We start from the raw sequence: 18,642 nt of genomic DNA, 5'->3' as shown, positions 1-18,642 counted from the left end.
TGTCAGATCATAAACTCTTTAGAAATATTAAAAAGCACTTGTACACTATATAAAAGTAAAGTCATGAGTTTCGATACTAACCCAACTTCACATTCGAGAATCAATAAGGTTGAGATTGTAAAACAACCACAAACTAGAATATCTTTATTTGCCTATGTTAAACATGATGATTACTTTCATTTTAAATTATGTTAATACATACACTATAGTTCAATACATACACAAAACACATTTGTATAAAAAACCACCAGGTAACTAAAACATACTTGGGTTATAAGATATTGCAGGCAGAAGAGATACTAGGAAATTTGTTTTCTGGTTAAATCTGGAGTGCCTACAACAGTATCAAATGTAGCAGCAGCAGATCTTTTAATTATCGGACAACCCAAGAAGGATTCTTGTTAATGCTTTCATTTGGTGGCCCCAGAATTGCTAATCCACACGTACTCTGTCCAATTCCCAGGTACCTGTTGAAATAAAAGGGAACTGCATGTAGGCAACAGGCATATCCCCAGCAAAAGACAAAAACACCTCACCAGTGTCAGTAACTAGGACTTACCCAAAACATGTGAAAAAAATAAATATCATCTCATAACAAATGCCCATGGAACAAAGTACAAATCAGGTTTCACAATTTTCTTTCAGAAATGTTTTTTTCCGATTTTCTATAGCATTAAAACATCTACAGTGACTCTCAAAAGTATTCACCCCCCTTGGACTTTTCCACATTTTATTGTGTTACAACATGTAATCAAAATGGATTTAATTAGGAGTTTTTGCCACTGATCAACACAAAAAAAGTCCATAATGTCAAAGTGAAAAATGAAATCTACAAATTGTTCTAAATTAATTACAAATACAAAACAGAAAAATAATTGATTGCATAAGTATTCACCCCCTTGAGTCAATATTTAGTAGAGGCACCTTTGGCAGCAATTACAGCCATGAGTCTATTTGGATAAGTCTCTACCAGCTTTGCACATCTGGACACTGCAATTTTTGCCCATTCTTCTTTACAAAATTGCTCAAGCTCCGGTCAAGTTGGATGGGGACCTTTGGTGAACAGCAATGTTCAACTCTTTCCACATATTCTCAATTAGATTGAGGTCCGGGCTTTGACTGGGCCACTCCAGGACATTGACCTTTTTGTTTTCCAGTGTGGCTTTGGCTGTAGGTTTGGGGTCATTGTCCTGCTGGAAGAAAAATCTTCTCCCAAGTCCCAGGTCTCTTGCAGACTTCAGCAGGTTTTCCTCCAGGATTTCTCTGTACTTTGCTGCATCCATTTTGCCCTCCATCTTCACAAGCTTTCCAGGCCCTGACGCAGAGAAGCATCCCCATAGCATGATGCTGCCACCACCATGCTTCACGATAGGGATGGTGTTCTCAGGATGATGTGCATTGTGCTTAGCGTTGAGGCCAAAACTCTATCTCATCAGACCATAGAATCTTCTTCCACTTGGTCTCAGAGTCTCCCACATGCCTTCTGGCAAACGTTAGCTGAGATTTGATTTGTTTTTTTCAACAATGGCTTTCTTTTTGCCACTCTCCCATAAAGGCCAGTTTTGTGAAGCACCCGGGCTATTGTTGCCATATGCACAGTGTCTCCCACCTCAGCCGTGGAAGACTGTAACTTCTTTAGAGTTGCCATAGGCCTCTTGGTGGCCTCCCAGACTAGTGCCCTTCTTGCCCATTACTGAGTTTTTGAGGACGACCTGTTCTAGACAGATTCACAGTTGTGCCATATTCTCTCCATTTCTTAATAATGGACTTTACTGTGCTCCAGGGGATATTCAATGCCTTGGAAATGTTTTTATATCCTACCCGATTGGTGCTTTTGAAGAACCTTATTCTGGATTTGCTTTGAATGTTCCTTCGTCTTCATGATGTAGTTTTTGTTAGGAAATGTACTAACCAACTGTGGGACCTCCCAGAGACAGGTGTATTTAACCTGAAATCAATTATTTTCTGTTTTATATTTGTAATTAATTTAGAACAATTTGTAGATTTTATTTTTCACTTTGACATTATGGACTTTTTTTGTGTTGATCAGTGGAAACAATTCCTAATTAAATCCACTTTGATTCCATGGTGTAACACAATAAAATGTGGGAAAAGTCCAAGGGGCGTGAATACTTTTGAGAGCCACTGTATTTGACTTTAAAACTGCAACCTAAGCAGAAAAATAAACAAACTCACTTGTTTGCCACTTCAACCAGGGACTTGTGAGTGACTGCAAAAAGTTGCTCTCTGTGTTTCTGCTTCATTTCATCAGGGATGCCATTCAGGAATTGGCTGATGCCTACAATACATAAAGAATCAAGAGCACAGTTATACATACAGCATGCTGTTGTAGCTGTCATTTATATATATAGTAGTACTTTAGTGTCTTACAAACTACATTGCACTTCATACAGGGCAACTAAATATCATGTTTTAAAAACAAGCAACACCTAGGACACTATATATATATATATATATATATATATATATATATATATATATATATAGAGGACAAACTGATCTGAGAGAAGAAAATGTGTATACAGTACCTTTGTTGGAAGGAGCTATAGGTGCATCAACAGCTGAAAACACGGACAGTTTGGCTTCATCAATGTCCTGCTGTGTGAATTTTCCAGCTTTGGCCCACTCTACTCCCTTCCTGAAGGCAGTCAGTGTTGTTATAGAGTTTGGGTCCCTACATTTAAATATAATCATTTGTTACGTCTCAAGGTAAACCAACTAACAAACTATATATTTTTTTCACTATCGTAATTATATTAAATACACACATCCAGTATTACATGCACTGGAAGGGACTAATAAACTTGAATACCATACTATTTAGTTGTTGCTTCTATAGACCTGCTGAAATTTAAAATCTGTTTAAACAGTTTACTAATACTAGCAACAAAAAATGTGTATGTCTGATCCAATGATTTTTTTTGTTTTTAAATAAAAGGAAATGGATATGTAAAAAAAATCTGTATCATTAACTGACCACGATTAACCCTTAGCGGTCCATTTATTCAGCGTGTTTCAGGCGCATCAGGTCCAATTTATTTTCAAACGCGCAGTTTATTTTAGACGCACTGTTTAAAAGTATTTTTCTCACAGTAAAACAGGTTTAAAAGGCACTACACTCAGTACTGCATCTCCAGCCCCGCCCACCCCTTGTTCGCTGTATTTTTCACATAACTCTTCATAGTAGTGCATACCGATCGATCATCTCTTGATCACTCGTTTTATCATCAAACTCCTCAATAATGCGATCCAAGTCATTATTTTATTACTATAACATCTAAAAAAAGCTCTGCAAAATGTCTGCGATATTCTTTGAGCGCTGGATGCAGAAGCAGCTATCTTGTTTATGTCCGTGTTATCTATGTGGTGCCGGGGCTATCTGTGTTCATGAGATACGCCCCTTTTTTTTCGGCTTCTCTCGGCTCCTATCGATCTCACTCGGCCATTGAATGGTTTTCTGGCGAAAAAAACGACTACAGACCTGTTTTTTACATCTTTTTGATGATGGACAGGGTCCGACATTGGACCGGAAAGGGAAAATTGCAATGTCGGACCAGGTCCGACATAGGACCGCAAAGGGTTAAACCATGTGGCACTATATTACCTCATTATGGTAGCTATTACAGGTCAGAGGTCAAGTCCAAGGTCACCAACACATTTAGCATACAGGATCTATGCGAATGTCTGCGATATGATGCTTTGACAGTGGTGGTGGCAGGTTTGTAAATTACTGACCAGGTTGAGTTGATTCTTCTAGTGTAAAAACCACTATCAAAATTGACCTAGAGAATTACATAATACAGTTGTGAAGCCAATATGCTACTTTGCTTGGGAAGTATAGCATGTTTATTCAAACGCTACATTAAAACTCAGAGTAAGACTCTGACCTCACTATGCAATGGCAGTAAGAGAGAAAGAACAGTCATGGTTTATAATTTGAATTGTATACACTGCTCTGCATAATATGTTGCTTTTTATCACACAAATGTTTTATTACCTGTAAGAGTAGAAAGCAAATAATCCACCCTGACCCATCCTTGCTCCTCCTCCATAAGCGCCGCCTTTCTCTCGGATTTCCCCATGTAGGAACTTTGCTGTCATCAGTCGTGCAAGTATTTGAAGACTTAAAAAAAATAAAAAATAAAAAATGAGATAAACCATTTTCACAAAACTAAATGATTTTAAAATATTACTGCTGACATTCAAGGCCTTGAACAGTGTGGCACCAAGCTACATCTCCGACATGTTAATTGAAAATATTCCTGTGCTAAACCTGCGATCTGCTGAAGCTGGGCTCTTAAAGAGTCCCAAAAACTTGGCTCTGGTCTGTGGAAGATAGAGCATTTTGCTGTTATGCATCCAGGTTATGGAATGCCCTTCCACAGACAATTAAGGATGAAAAGAAAATGCTGATATTTTTAAGTCACTTAAAGATGCATCTTTTTAAATTGGCATATCAGCCTGTGTAGATCTGCTTTTATGAATTTCTATAGTATGTCTGTTCTGTATGCTATGTTTTAATATTTATAGTCTGTGTGATTATTTACGATTGTGTTAGTGTGTTTTTAGATTGTAAAGCGCTTTGAGATGTGCTGCATGATTGCGCTATACAAAATAAAGATTATTCTTATTATTTATTAAAACAGTTACCTGGCATAATCCTGGTCTGCAAAAGGAACAGCACGAATACATTCGCTCACATAATTCACAGGGAAAGGAAGCTGAAAATATGTTTTCATCTGGCAGGGTTTAAAAGTTGGGTCCTAAAAGGTGAAGAAATATGTAAATCATGCTGTTAAAAGACAATTAAACAAAAACTAAGGAGAATGTCTTTAGATCAAATGGTTTATAATATGTAGTAAAATGGATGTATGAAGAAGCGACAATGACATGTACAGTGACATTTCTACTGGAACTACCTGTAATGGAACCTGAAGTTGGGAGCTGAAATGGTTTATGAGAGAATAGTAAATCGTAGTTGTGGAGGTGCAGGTACAATAATTCTAAATGTTTTTCAATAGACCTATACCCTTAAGGCTGCTACACACCAGACACAATGCGACAAGCGAAACTGCAGCGATGCGACAAAATGAATAGAACCTTTAAATAGTATCTTTCACACCACACACGACACGAAAGGCGACACCAGGGCGACATGAAATAAATACACAAACGAATCCTATTTCTTACAATTAGTCATGCGACAACTACGGAATTGACCAATCAGAGAACAGCTTCAATGCACGTGGTCCAGCAGGGTGAAGCAGTATCCAAAATGACGGAATTACTTCGCAATTATAAAGACACAGATTTGAAAGGTAATATATGGGAGTCCATTCGAAGGCACTGGAGAAGCCTGGTGTGTGTGATTTATTGCCATATGTTGAAATACCTTCAGAGAAGGCACTCATAACTACTACATCATGTAGACGAATATGGACCAGTCTTTTTTTATATAGTTTTATTGATCTGGCAGTTTTCTAATCTGTTGCATCACCTCTGTGTCGTTTCTGGTGTGTATGGTCATGTCACTGCGAAAGTATCGTCGCCTAATGAAAAATCGCATTGGGTCTCATGTGTGCCAGCCTTTAGACTTGTATATGTCGACTGTGTCAATTCCATCTCATCAACTTTACTCATGACAGTAAAATCAATTTCTAAAAATGTGATCCACATTTTAAAAGAATGACAAACATTATAACAGAGTGGCCTACTAAATTCATAATCACCCTGAAAGTACTGTATGAGGTAGGAAGAAAGAACTGGCTAGTTTAGGGTAAATGCAGTATCCTTATTCTGCCAGTACTTACAGAAATGAGTTTCCTGCTAGGACCTGATCCTGGACTAAAACTACTTCCAACCAGTGGATCCAGTGGTTTCTGTAAAAATAAAGGTTTACTGGAAACAGGGACGTTTCACATTGGTTGTTCTATATAGTGCATCCTTATCATTCAGACTGTGACTACTTTTGGTGTTAACTTTAGTGTGATTCTGAAGGCATTGTAACAAGTCTCCTTATTTAAACCTGTGGTATGTCTTGGTTTTCCGCCTGCATTGCTTTTCTTCAAAGCCTTACTTCTGCAACCTCTCCAACAATGTTTCCCTAAGGGTGCATTGCCCCATCCTCTCCTGCCTTGGAGGCTGAATCCGTCAGGACAGAGGCTGACAGCAAAGGGCAATGTATACCTTACAGTTCATGCTTCCCACATTCATCCAGAAATGGCCTAGTTAACTAGCATCTGTATATAACGCTAGTTAAGTTACACGATATAATGAAGTCCCTTAATATATTTTGTAGATATATTGTTTATTATTATTCCATATCACATAGACTTTCATCAACTATACATAAAATCACTGCAATTGACTGAGCAGGTATACAAAAAGTAAAAGAAAGAACCGAGTTGGTCTGCTTGTGATGTGGCAGTTTCTCATTCAATATTACATGAACAGGTCTTTCAATAAAAGTAACTTTTGCAAGATTGCTGCCTCTGTGTTGGAAAAGCTTCATCTTCTATCTGGTAATTCCTGTTTATTAAATTATCAACAAGAACAGTATACATATAATCTCATTGGCCTCAGTTTTACTGCAATAGATGTATAACATATATATGGAGCAAGACCTGGTTCAGAAAATAAATTGTATACAGTTCTGTAAATCATATATGTTTTAGCTAGTTAAATACTTTTTACAAATAAAATATGCATTGACAGATAAGTTACGTAATACAATACTTTAGGTAGGTTTAAAACAGATACCTCAATAATGTTGGGTCGAACATGTTTTCTTTCCTTTTTCTTCCTAGCAATTAAATTCATTAACTTCTCCACTTCCAAGGATGCTTCTGACATCATCTGAGGAGTGGCATTAACAGCACATCTGTCAAAATAAAACAGAACAGAATTCATAATATGCTTATGCAAATATTATTAACATCAAGTTAGTCTTACTCAGCAATTTGAAAATAGCAATGATAAATACTTTAATATTAACAGTAAAAAAAAGTAATGAATATGTTTTACATAAGATAAACCAAATTCTGATTCAGAAGTTCATGAAGCCATATGATACATGAACTGCAGCTTTAAAAAAAAAAAGAAAAGAAAAACTGACAGCATATTTTTGTGGTCTTTTGTCACAGGAACCTTTTGCCGGGTGGTTACTGGTTTTTCGTAACATATAGTAAATTAGGGAACAACGCAGTAGTGTGGTGGTTTAAAAAAAAAAAATTAAAAAAAATAAAAAAGAGTTTAAGCCCATTGACGTTCATCTTATTCCATGTGCACAGTATCAACAACAAACAAAATTAACAAAAAGAAAAGTTTAAAACTGCAGCAGTAACAAAATTGAATGCAGCGTGAAGCTAGCCCCAGCAACTGTATCAGACCAGCCCACTCTGACCTCTTCACCGATCACGTTTAACACAGCCTGGTCCTGCTCTGACCATGGGCTGATCAACACTGATCCCTAGGGCTCCATTTCAACTGTATCAGACAAGCCCACTCTGACCTCTTCACCGATTGCGTTTAACACAGCCTGGTCCTGCTCTGACCATGGGCTGATCAACACTGATCCCTAGGGCTCCATTACAACTGTATCAGACCAGCCCACTCTGACCTCTTCACCGATCACGTTTAACACAGCCTGGTCCTGCTCTGACCATGGGCTGATCAACACTGATCCCTAGGGCTCCATTACAACTGTATCAGACCAGCCCACTCTGACCTCTTCACCGATCACGTTTAACACAGCCTGGTCCTGCTCTGACCATGGGCTGATCAACACTGATCCCTAGGGCTCCATTACAACTGTATCAGACAAGCCCACTCTGACCTCTTCACGATCGCGTTTAACACAGCCTGGTCCTGCTCTGACCACGGGCTGATCAACACTGATCCCTAAGGCTCCATTTCAACTGTATCAGACAAGCCCACTCTGACCTCTTCACCGATCACGTTTAACACAGCCTGGTCCTGCTCTGACCATGGGCTGATCAACACTGATCCCTAGGGCTCCATTACAACTGTATCAGACCAGCCCACTCTGACCTCTTCACCGATCACGTTTAACACAGCCTGGTCCTGCTCTGACCATGGGCTGATCAACACTGATCCCTAGGGCTCCATTACAACTGTATCAGACAAGCCCACTCTGACCTCTTCACCGATCGCGTTTAACACAGCCTGGTCCTGCTCTGACCACGGGCTGATCAACACTGATCCCTAGGGCTCCATTTCAACTGTATCAGACAAGCCCACTCTGACCTCTTCACCGATTGCGTTTAACACAGCCTGGTCCTGCTCTGACCATGGGCTGATCAACACTGATCCCTAGGGCTCCATTTCAACTGTATCAGACAAGCCCACTCTGACCTCTTCACCGATTGCGTTTAACACAGCCTGGTCCTGCTCTGACCACGGGCTGATCCCTAGGGCTCTAATTCCACCCCTTATACTACTGTAGGACACTCCAGAAGCGATAACAATAACCAGCATTCAAATACACATCAAACCTCTGTCACCAATAAACAGCCAGTCATATATACATGCTTATAAACACAGACCTGTTCTATTTTTCATATATACCAGTATTTAAAATGTGACCGATCATGATGATACAGGAGATACCAGCTCCTCAGTAATCCCTATGAACAACCCCAGGTGTCGCAGATGATGTTAGCTAACCCTTTTGTTTAGTTTTGATGCATGGCTTGTATAGCGAGCTTCAACTAAATGCAATTACTATACTGGTACACAACAGAAGACACATAAATATCATAACAGCAGTACCACATTATTAACAATGGCAACAATAATAATAACAACAAAAACACAGTGCACGCAGGCACTAATTACCGGACTGGACTGACATGGGAAAGACAGTCTGTGTCACATTCAGGGTCACATCTGTAATTACTAAAATATTGACAGTAACAAATCTTTGCACTGTTGAGTTTATTGTTCTGCCACACACTACCGCTTTCTCTGCCTCCTCACCGTCACACAGCTCTGCCCAGCTGTATCTGTGTGGGAGCAGGCACCCTGCTGCCACATACACACTTATACTGCCTGTTGCACATGGTCTGGCTTTGCAACCACTAGTCTAACAAGATAACATGAGACGGGGGATGCCACTCCCCCTATCACATGGTCCTTACCTCATGTTCTCTGGGTTGAATAAATGTTTCTTAATGCGCGGAAACTTGCGCAGTATTGGGGTGAGATTGGACATCTCTGCAATTCTCTTCATAAGTTTCACCTTAAAGGAAAAAAAAAGCAGACTTACTGTGTTATTATCTCTGCTGTTCTGTCGCCAAGCGTACATTCAGACTTTAAAAGACATCTCTCAACCTGTACTTCTCGATCATCAAAACTCAAAATTACGGGTGTAAATAATGACCAAGCCAGTGTTTGAAATGCATTCTGTTGACGTCTTACTTGGTCCATGCCATCAAATGTTTCTTGCAAGTCTCCTGCTGGAGTGAGGTTTCTGGCAGCTCGAATCATTGCATACGTGTGTCCGGAATCTGGAATCCCATTGGCGAGTTCCTGAGCTGACATCATAACCAGCACTCGCAGCCGCTCCTCATCATCGAAACAGGCACTGCAACAGAAAGAGCAGCAAGTCTTCTGAGAAATTAAAGTTGAATCTTTTTAATTTAACTACAAGAAAAAAAAAAACACCTTTACATGTAAATGTAAAAGAAAAAGAAAATACATACATTCATGAATAAATAAATGCATATTTAAAAAATGACATAAAAATATACATACAATAGTAATAGAAGCACTGGGGACCACAATCAAGTATACACTACAATGCAACTTGACAAAACATTCTACATAAGGTAAACAATAATTCTAGCACTAGTGCAACGCTAATCTGGTCCCCTTCATTCAATTAAAATAAAATATTCCCCAGAAGGACTTTGTTGACACTATGAAACCTGCTAAAGATAAAACAAAAAGGAACCTCACGTGTTAATAATCTCACTCCAGAGTCGCATCATATCAGGCACATTCCTCTCCAGACTAGAAGAAGTGAGTAGCACCCCCTGTTGGGGAAAAGTGTAACATACAGTTCAACTCAAAGAAACAAGATACAGTACATTGTTTTGCTTCTGTTGTATCTATTACATTACCTGTTCATACATATCTAGGTCAGTAGCATCTGGAATAATTTGTGGAGAAACCGACATTCCTCCAGTCTTCAGCTCAATTTGCTGAGACTGCTGTCTGTAGTCCATGACTCCACATCCCAGCCTGAAATGAATAACATTTTTAACATCAGAGTATTATACTTCGACTAAAGCCCGAAACAGTCAGGCGTGGCGCGGCACTGCTGGGCATTTTCACGGTACTGCTAGTCTGCACCCGGACACACAGGAGCGGTATGCACTGCGCGACTGACTTTTTACAATATAGAAAAATGTAATAGTCCAGTACAGTAGTTGACACCATAGGCTATTGTACTCTAATATAATTTACATATATGGCCAAAAGTTTTGCATCACCTAGTAGAATATTAGGATGCAGACATATTAAAAAAAAAAAAAAAAAAAAAAAAACAACTCTATGAACATAATTTCGATATTTTATTTAACATCATGCAATCTAAGAAACTACAAAATGGTATCTCAAGTCTACCGGAAACTACAATAGTAGTACAGTATTTCATGTTAGATTTCAAATTGTCACATTTTTCAATTTTTAGAAAACTACAAAGCGATATGTAATTTTAATATGTCAACGTAACATTTTTAATTTTATAGGGCATGATACAAAACTTTTGGCCATAGCTGTAATGCCCCCCATATATGTAATCTACTAAATAAAAGCACTGGTTTGTTTTTCAACTTTGTTTTTCTGTCATCTATATGCAGGTGTATGAAATGAGCGATCTGAGCTTAGCAAAGAAACATACAAAAATAGTAGTGAACTACAGAAATATAAAAAAGGCAGGAAGGATGCTTATCAGATGTATGTCCTTTTATGAAATGTGGGAGGGATTAAACACTTCAGGGTGCTTGGACACCCCCGTAGACAACAGTTTCATTCATGATTTTTCTTAGCAAGCACGTGTTGTCAGCACTTGGCTGTGATTGGTTAATACACTGACGGTACCGCGTGGCAGCCAGAAAAAAATCGCTCTGGATTTGATATGAGCGTTACCGCTAAGCGTCACCGCGGGACGCGCGGTATCGTCCCGCGCTGATCTGTCCAACACCACATGAAAGCAATGGCAGCGACACAGGCGGCAAAATGCCTTACATGCCAAACCACTCAACATTCCTCACTGACTTCTTTAATGAAGTATTTGTTTTTATGTCTAAAAACACTTTTCCAAAATACCAAGATCCGAAATGGAGGATGAAGTAGACATGTGGACCTGCGGTTCGTACAAACAGCTGTGGTTTACACTGGCCTAATTTTGGCCTTTAGTCAATGCCCATATTTCGTGGTTTCATTGGTGTGGCGATTAATTTATGTTGCTAAGCTTGAACCCACTATAAGATTTAATTAAACCCCTGATGAGAAACACTGCATTCATTTGAAAAAACCTTTTTAAATTTATGTTAAGAATAGCTATTTTTTAATCAGTTAAGAACGTGAGTGCTTGAAGGTCTTAACCTACTTACTTAGTTATGACATTGCAGAAAAGTGGAACATATATTTTGAGATCCTCGGGAAGTGTGTTCAGGCTGCACATTGCCCTGAAATAAACCATGCCATTGGTGGGCTGGGCACAGTACTGTACTGGGACCTCACCTGCAGATGTGAAGGAGGAGTTATATTAAACACCCAAGCACAACCCCACTGGCACTAAATATACACGCTTACATCCTGATCTTTTAACTTGGTCTTTTTGAGGATTTTTAACAAAAGCACCTTTTCTCCAAACATATGCTGTGGAATATTGAGCTTGAGTAACAGGCCATTCCATTTCTCAGGTAAAAATGATCACACAAGTGAAGTAGTAGACACAGGTTTTAACCCCAAAGCTTTTATCAGGGACCTTTTTCTAACCACTAGAAATGAGAAATGTGCTTTTTGATATGACTGGGAAAAAAACTAGTACAATATATATGTTCCAGCTGTTTGTTTTACCTGAGAAATCGAATGACTTGTTATTCTTTACAGATTTAAAGTGTGGAATAAACCAAACCGTGTTCCTCTTCTAGCATCGCCTGTGCCTCGTCCATGAATTACGAATGGACCATGTCCCTAAAACTGTGTTTTTCAAATGCCACCACAAGGAGTTTGTGCCATCACAGAAGACCCTCAGTAACCCCCAAATCAATCTAACAAAAGGTGCTGGTAACAGTAGCTAGCTGGTGGCTCTCATTTCAGGTTATTTAATTCCTTTAGTGTTGGTTTTGACAGGAATTTCGAGTTTTCTGACAGCTTCCCCTTTGGCCAGTGGTTATAAAGCTGCACTATTAAGTGTGCATTGCTTGCAAAATATTTCTGCTCGAAATCAGTTTTCTCCTTTACCAAACTATTTTAAAATGTACCTGCTTTTCCCATTTCCACAGGTGTAAATGGAATAGTTGGCTGAATATCAGACACTTTCAGTGCGGGCAGACAAGAGGCATCTTGGGTTGCACTCTGAGCAGCCATCAACTGTAAACCTGGGAGACACAATTAACAAGCATAATGTACACAGCAACACAAACGTCAAAGGTCTTTGTCTCACCATGTCATAAGCTACATTCTGCAGTGCTGCATTAAATTAGCTACATCTGAAAACATATCCCACTACTGTGTTATCCCATACACTACTTCCCCATCAGCGTGAAATGACCAAGTCTGTAGCAGGTAGAACCTTGCAGTTTTAACTTTGTGCTTCTTTGACTTGCCTTTTTCGTAGATTAGCTTTTTGTCCTCTTCAGACAAGGCACTGACTTTTTGTTTGAGCTTTTCATCCTCTGCCTTAGTTTGCTTCTCAAAGTAAGACTCATCTGGACTCATTGACAAGGTCAGCCGATGAGGGTTATCCTAGGTAGAGATTAGATACGTCATGAACACATTTTTACTTGGCCCACGTGTTTCATGTTAAACTGGAATACTCTATAGTAATATCCTGTCACTATTGAGCATGCCCATTTTATACGATCTGTATAGCTACACATAGTACATTTACCTTGAAGTACAGTTTGACCTTCTCTTGAAGAAAGTGTGGATTATCCTGAAGGCATTGCCTGAACCTGGTCACTTTGTCACTGATCTTTAAAACCTCCACTGGGTCCCCATCATGGTTCCAGCAAGTAGCAATATACTAAAAAAGTATGCAAATGAAAAAAGAAGCATTCCACCATTCCATTACATCACCTTAGAGGAAAATACCATTATGTAGAGAATGTAACACATTTATTTAAAGCTACAGAAACCTATTACTATAACATCGAAGGAGAGGGTGCTGTTTATCATTATTTTTACATCATTAAAAAAGAAAAAAAAAGAAAGAAACTTACAGAGGCCAAGGAAAGACCAAAACTGGTGCTCTGATGCTTCATCTGGATTTCAATCTTGTGAAGAAGTGCTTCTATCCTTTCCTCCTCAAATCCATTGCTTAGATAAAACACAGGTACAGGCATTTAATTTCAATTTATTACAGACAGAGCAATAATTAGTCACACAGAACACACAATAGGATATTAGACAGGAAATATAATTTTAGAGAAACTTTTTTTTTTTTTTTTAAGAAAGTTATTGTAATTCTGTTTTTTAATGTGTACAGTACGATTTTACCATGTAGATTACTTACGCAATAATTTCATTAACAGTTTGGAAGATTATTTCTTTAACTGTTTCGATGTCTTTTTCTGCAATCCCCTGCAAGCCCACACTGAAGGAGGCCTCTTTGGTGCTGCCATCAAAACTAAAAGAAAGGAAAAGAAACAGTAATTTGTTTTCTCAGCTGCTGCTGTTATCATTCACACCAGGCAATGCAAGGGCTACTTTTTTTTTTTGAGTGTTATGTCCTCTCTTTTGAACATCATTTTTGCCACATACCCAACAACGGAAGAGAAGTCTGTTCCAATCTTGGCCTCAATCAGGGCTTTGTAAAATGGGGAGTTGGGTCCAGAAACCATCAGGGAAGACAAAAGATTTAATGTGAAGGCTTCAAAGGTATCTGTAATACTAAACAAGAAAGTATCATGAACATACTGCTTCTCTGTCAAGGGCTCTTAAACAAGCACACGAAGGACAATAAACAGGGATTCAAATACGGGGCCCGCATGCAAGCCAAAGTTAAAAAATACAAACTACCACCCTTGCGCTGGCTCGGAAGCGGCAAAGACGAACACACGCTGTCCTCTGAAGCGTGTGCTGTCAGCTTTTTTTCACACTGCTGACTCACCATGCAGCCACCTCAGAGCTACAGCATCGGAGGGCAACGCAGCTCTGGGCAGCTTACAGGCAAGCCTGCAGGCGCCCGGCCAGACTACAGGGGTCGCTGGTGCGCGGTGAGCTGAGGACACCCTGGCCGACCTAAGACCCCCCCTCCCTCCTCCAGGCGGTGCTCGGCCAATTGTGAGCCGCCCCCTGAGAGCTCCCGTTAAACAGGGCAGTTCTATCTCATTGTTATTATTATTATTATGATCTCAAAGTGGACCAAACCATTCTGATGGTTCACATGCGAGAATGCCCAATGATTTGCATTTGAACCCCTGCCAATAAAGAACCAGTTATAACCAACACTTTATAGATCTGACTTCATGCTTGTCAAGTAAAACAAATCACAAACTCAAATCACTTTTTTTTAATATTACATCAAGCAGATTAACTAAAACGGTCTCAATAGAAAGCAGGTCCTAATACAGGGAGACCTTTAGTTTGTTTGGTGGTCACTGTAGACTCATTACACTGTATTTACTTACTCTCCAAGCAGGTAACTGACACAGACTGTATTCTGTTTGGAAGGATCAGGAGCCAGTGAATCTGGCCCACAGGTCACATGGTGCTCCCTCTGTAAAACATTTTAAACACAGCACAGCAATATATCACACACACTTAATTAGCTCACAGTATGTACATTGCAAGTGTTTGTATCTAATATATACCTTAGTCATAGCAACTTAATACACAAACTATACATCTAAAATGTGTGTTCAAGGTTATGCTATGTCGGATGTGGACTCATTCACGTACAGGGTTGCTCCAATGCGTCTGTGGTGGGACAGCTGTTTGTGGTTCTGTGCGCTGAAATCTGGACAGAGCTTCTTCTTGGATTTGCTTCAAGTGCTGCTCTAGAGGTAGATCCCCATAGGTAAAGAACCTGAGAAATGAAATATCGCTGTTTAAAGTGAAAGGAATTTTATACATACACCCAAACGCCCCTGAACTCTAAAAAAAAATACAGTTAATTAAATGAAAACTACCTAAAAGAATTCACTATAAATGCATGCTGTGTATTTAACACTAAATAGCAAGCTTTATTGATGAAAAGAGATATTAAATTAGGTTATTTTAAACATAATGACATGTTTAATTCTTAAAGACTGCAAAGGCAACAAAAATAAAGTGAAATGCAAAATGTATACTTGAAAAGACCACAACAACAACAAAATACATATCAAAAGTATTAGCAATACTAATACGAAATGGAACACAAGTAAACATGTTGCTCTGACACTGTACAGTACCTGGCATTGCTGGGATGGTAGTGTGTGGCATGGAACTGTTTTAGCTGTTCCCAGGAGAGCTCGGGGATGTCAAGAGGCTCCCCACCTGATACCACTGAGTAAGTATGGTCAGGATACAGTTTATTTTGGAGGTGTTGTGCATATAGTCTCTCATTATCGGTCTTCAATGAATAAAAACAAAACAGGTGTTTATTTTTTGTTTTAACATCAATAATTAGTTTCAAATTGAATGTTCATACTTTTCATACACTGTCACTTTCCTTTTATGATGTTTGAAATCATGTGGTTCCTGTTGTGCTCTAAGTGCTTAGAAAGGAGTTCAGAAGCTGCTCTTCAGTTCCAGTTTCCAGTGCACTATTCTATGTCAGTGGTGCTTGAAAGACACTTTGACTGACCAAGCCTATTTCACACATGTCTATTGCTGGCAACGAGAAACGAAGAGCAGCTGACACCAAGTCAAACAGCATAAACACAACTTATCAAAACAGCAGTGACAGCACACATCATCAAAATTAGTGATTAACTATTGACAAGCATTCCAAGCAACAAATAAGAAAGCTGTATATCTTTAAGGGTTACTCACAAATGCTCCCTTCATTTCATTAAAGACCACTCCTTTGAACACTAAAGGTGCATTTGGATCTGTAGGATTTTCATGTTCTAGCCTCCAACCTTCCTGCCTGGAACAGCAAAAATATATTCCATAAAATACAGCAATTATAATGTCACAGGATGTATGCAAGACCCCCAAGGTTAAGCCAAAGGACACACACAATGTACATTTAAGGTTTGCTGCACACATTCTTTAGGTATCCTAACCAACTCAGCTCACACTTACAAAAGTGGCTCTCTAGATGTATGTGAAACTCTAAATTGTGACATATGTGCAGCTACCTCTGTAATAATGGAGAAACATCTTTACAAGAGTCTTACCAAAAATCTAGTTCTCGGAGACAAGGGAAAAAGACAGCATCCAGATACACAGAGAGAAGGTTTTGAAAATCCTTGCCATTTTGTGTAGAAAATGGATACATTGTGTAGTCGCTGGCTACAAGTAAAAGAAAACATAATTAGAAAGGACATCTATGTATTGGATCCCAAACTTTGGGCATCCACATGGTGCCTGACCAGAGTGAGAATCTGAATACTAACCTGTAAATGCATTCATAAAGGTAGAGAGGGATCTGTTCAGCATTTTGAAGAAGGGGTCCCTACAGGGATACTTCTCAGAGCCACACAATACTGTGTGCTCGAGAATATGAGGTACTCCAGTACTGTCCATTGGAGTGGTCCTGAACTGCACACTGCAAAACACATTTTAAAGGTCTGAATGTGAAACTTTCTAATATAAAAGTCATTCCATGCAGCCTGTCATTGCTAACACACTTCTCTTTTTTTTCTTTTAACAGTTGCCATTTTATATTTGCTAAAACAAATTTACAGTTGTAAGCCTGCCACACCTTTACCCTTCTGGTTTCAGTCACTCCAGCGCAACAGAGCTTTCTTGTAGGCACAGGAATATTTGGAATTTCTACCTGAACAGATTGTTGGAATCATCTCTTGCAACATGCAGATACCGGGCTCCCGTGTTATCATGGGTCAGTTTTACAGCTGTAAGAAACAAGTCAGGAACATCAGTCACCTGCAAGATAAACAATTAAATAAGTTAGCCTTTTTAAAGTTCTACCCATGCAAATAAAACCCAAGGATTGGGCCATTACCATATACAATCTTCTTTGGATACTAATACATCAAGGCTTATGGTAACAGCAAATTTGAGAAAATGGGAGTTTTGGAAAAGAAAAACAAAGTGTGCCCAGTCGCATAATCTATGGAGTATGGCATATCGGATCGAACGGTTTGTAAACATTACATAAAATAGAAATGTGGTTGTCAAATGATGCAGCACTGAGCCCAAGACCTTTGGGTCTCGCGCTGCCTTTTTATTTATTTATTTATTTATTCATTACTCATTTTATATTATTCAGCTCCCTTCAACCACTCATACAGAGAGAGTATAGAACATGAAATACCTGATTCACTGTAAACCCATGGATTTTCTCCCCAGCTTTGTACAGCAATGCTCTTTCTTTGGCAGAACTGCTGTTGAACCTCCATGGTTTCTGACCTACAAAACTGTTTAAAAAAGGAGCATACGTGTTCAAATTTAATTAGCAAACATAGCAGCGCGTGCATACATTATATAGATACACAGGCAGATAAATGCAATACGAGACGATACAACATAACACAAAACAATACTGTCTGTATGAAATGCAATCACGATTCTATTTCTAATACAGTGACTTGTAGAACTTAAGCTAGACAGAGTTTCATTGTGCATATTTCTCTCATTCAAACAAAGTCCCAGCGCTTAGTTGTACATAAAGGATGATGTGAATTACAGTTTGGTAAGACGTAGCAATTCAAGTGCTGTACACACTCACCTTAAATGTCTAAGCTTTTTTAACAAACCCGTCGTTTGCCTAAACATTGTGGAGACGTAACAATATCAGTTAAATACTGAAGACGGTATGTAATTCAGTTAATTATACGCATTTTTAAGTTTGCGCTTCACTGCCCTTAATTTGTCTCTATATGTAACACACATAGAGGACTGCAGCATGCTTCTCTACAGCTGTCACTTTACAGAGACCTCGTAGTATGTTCAATTCCAATTGGCCAGATGTGATTAGTACAACGGAACCCATTGGCTATTGCTCACATAACGGTAATCTTATCTGATCTGAAATCGCCCTCTGCTGGCAGAAAGTGAATATTGGAAATAAATAAAGTTATGTGAGGTGATGATGCCATCGACCTGAATGTCCTCAACAGCCGTGAACGCGGACTTTTCTTGAGGTTGTTGAGCAAGGACCTCACAAGCAGCTCTTTTCACAAATGGCTTCAAAATATAGTAGACTTTCCTCCATAGTATAGCCCAGAATCTGTGACTGTCCGTCCGTCTGTA

The 18,642-nt window shown here is 39.1% G+C and overlaps 1 protein-coding gene across 2 annotated transcripts; it reads right to left on the bottom strand.

Annotated features, from left to right (window-relative positions):
* Positions 1-127: 127 nt before the first annotated feature.
* LOC117399777 (presequence protease, mitochondrial-like) lies at positions 128-18,360 on the bottom strand. Of its 2 annotated transcripts, none has more exons than XM_033999150.3 (27): positions 18,119-18,360; positions 17,705-17,807; positions 17,207-17,313; positions 16,824-16,975; positions 16,605-16,719; positions 16,255-16,351; positions 15,672-15,832; positions 15,178-15,304; positions 14,907-14,995; positions 14,038-14,166; positions 13,790-13,903; positions 13,497-13,593; positions 13,166-13,300; positions 12,882-13,020; positions 12,537-12,653; positions 11,661-11,790; positions 10,164-10,284; positions 10,000-10,076; positions 9,460-9,625; positions 9,180-9,280; positions 6,781-6,901; positions 5,832-5,900; positions 4,672-4,784; positions 4,019-4,144; positions 2,550-2,695; positions 2,197-2,299; positions 128-467 (listed from the first exon to the last, which is right to left on the bottom strand). In XM_033999150.3, the coding sequence occupies exons 1-27, from the start codon at positions 18,163-18,165 to the stop codon at positions 374-376; spliced, it is 3,096 nt and encodes a 1,031-aa protein (XP_033855041.3). In that variant the 5' UTR covers positions 18,166-18,360; the 3' UTR covers positions 128-373. The 2 variants fall into 2 exon arrangements, with proteins under 2 accessions (XP_033855041.3, XP_058879265.1); XM_059023282.1 differs by having other exon boundaries at positions 17,207-17,282.
* Between the last annotated feature and the right edge of the window lie 282 nt (positions 18,361-18,642).

Source organism: Acipenser ruthenus, chromosome 4 (assembly GCF_902713425.1).
Source record: "Acipenser ruthenus chromosome 4, fAciRut3.2 maternal haplotype, whole genome shotgun sequence".
NCBI lineage: Eukaryota > Metazoa > Chordata > Actinopteri > Acipenseriformes > Acipenseridae > Acipenser > Acipenser ruthenus.
This window is presented reverse-complemented; position numbering and strand designations above follow the sequence as displayed.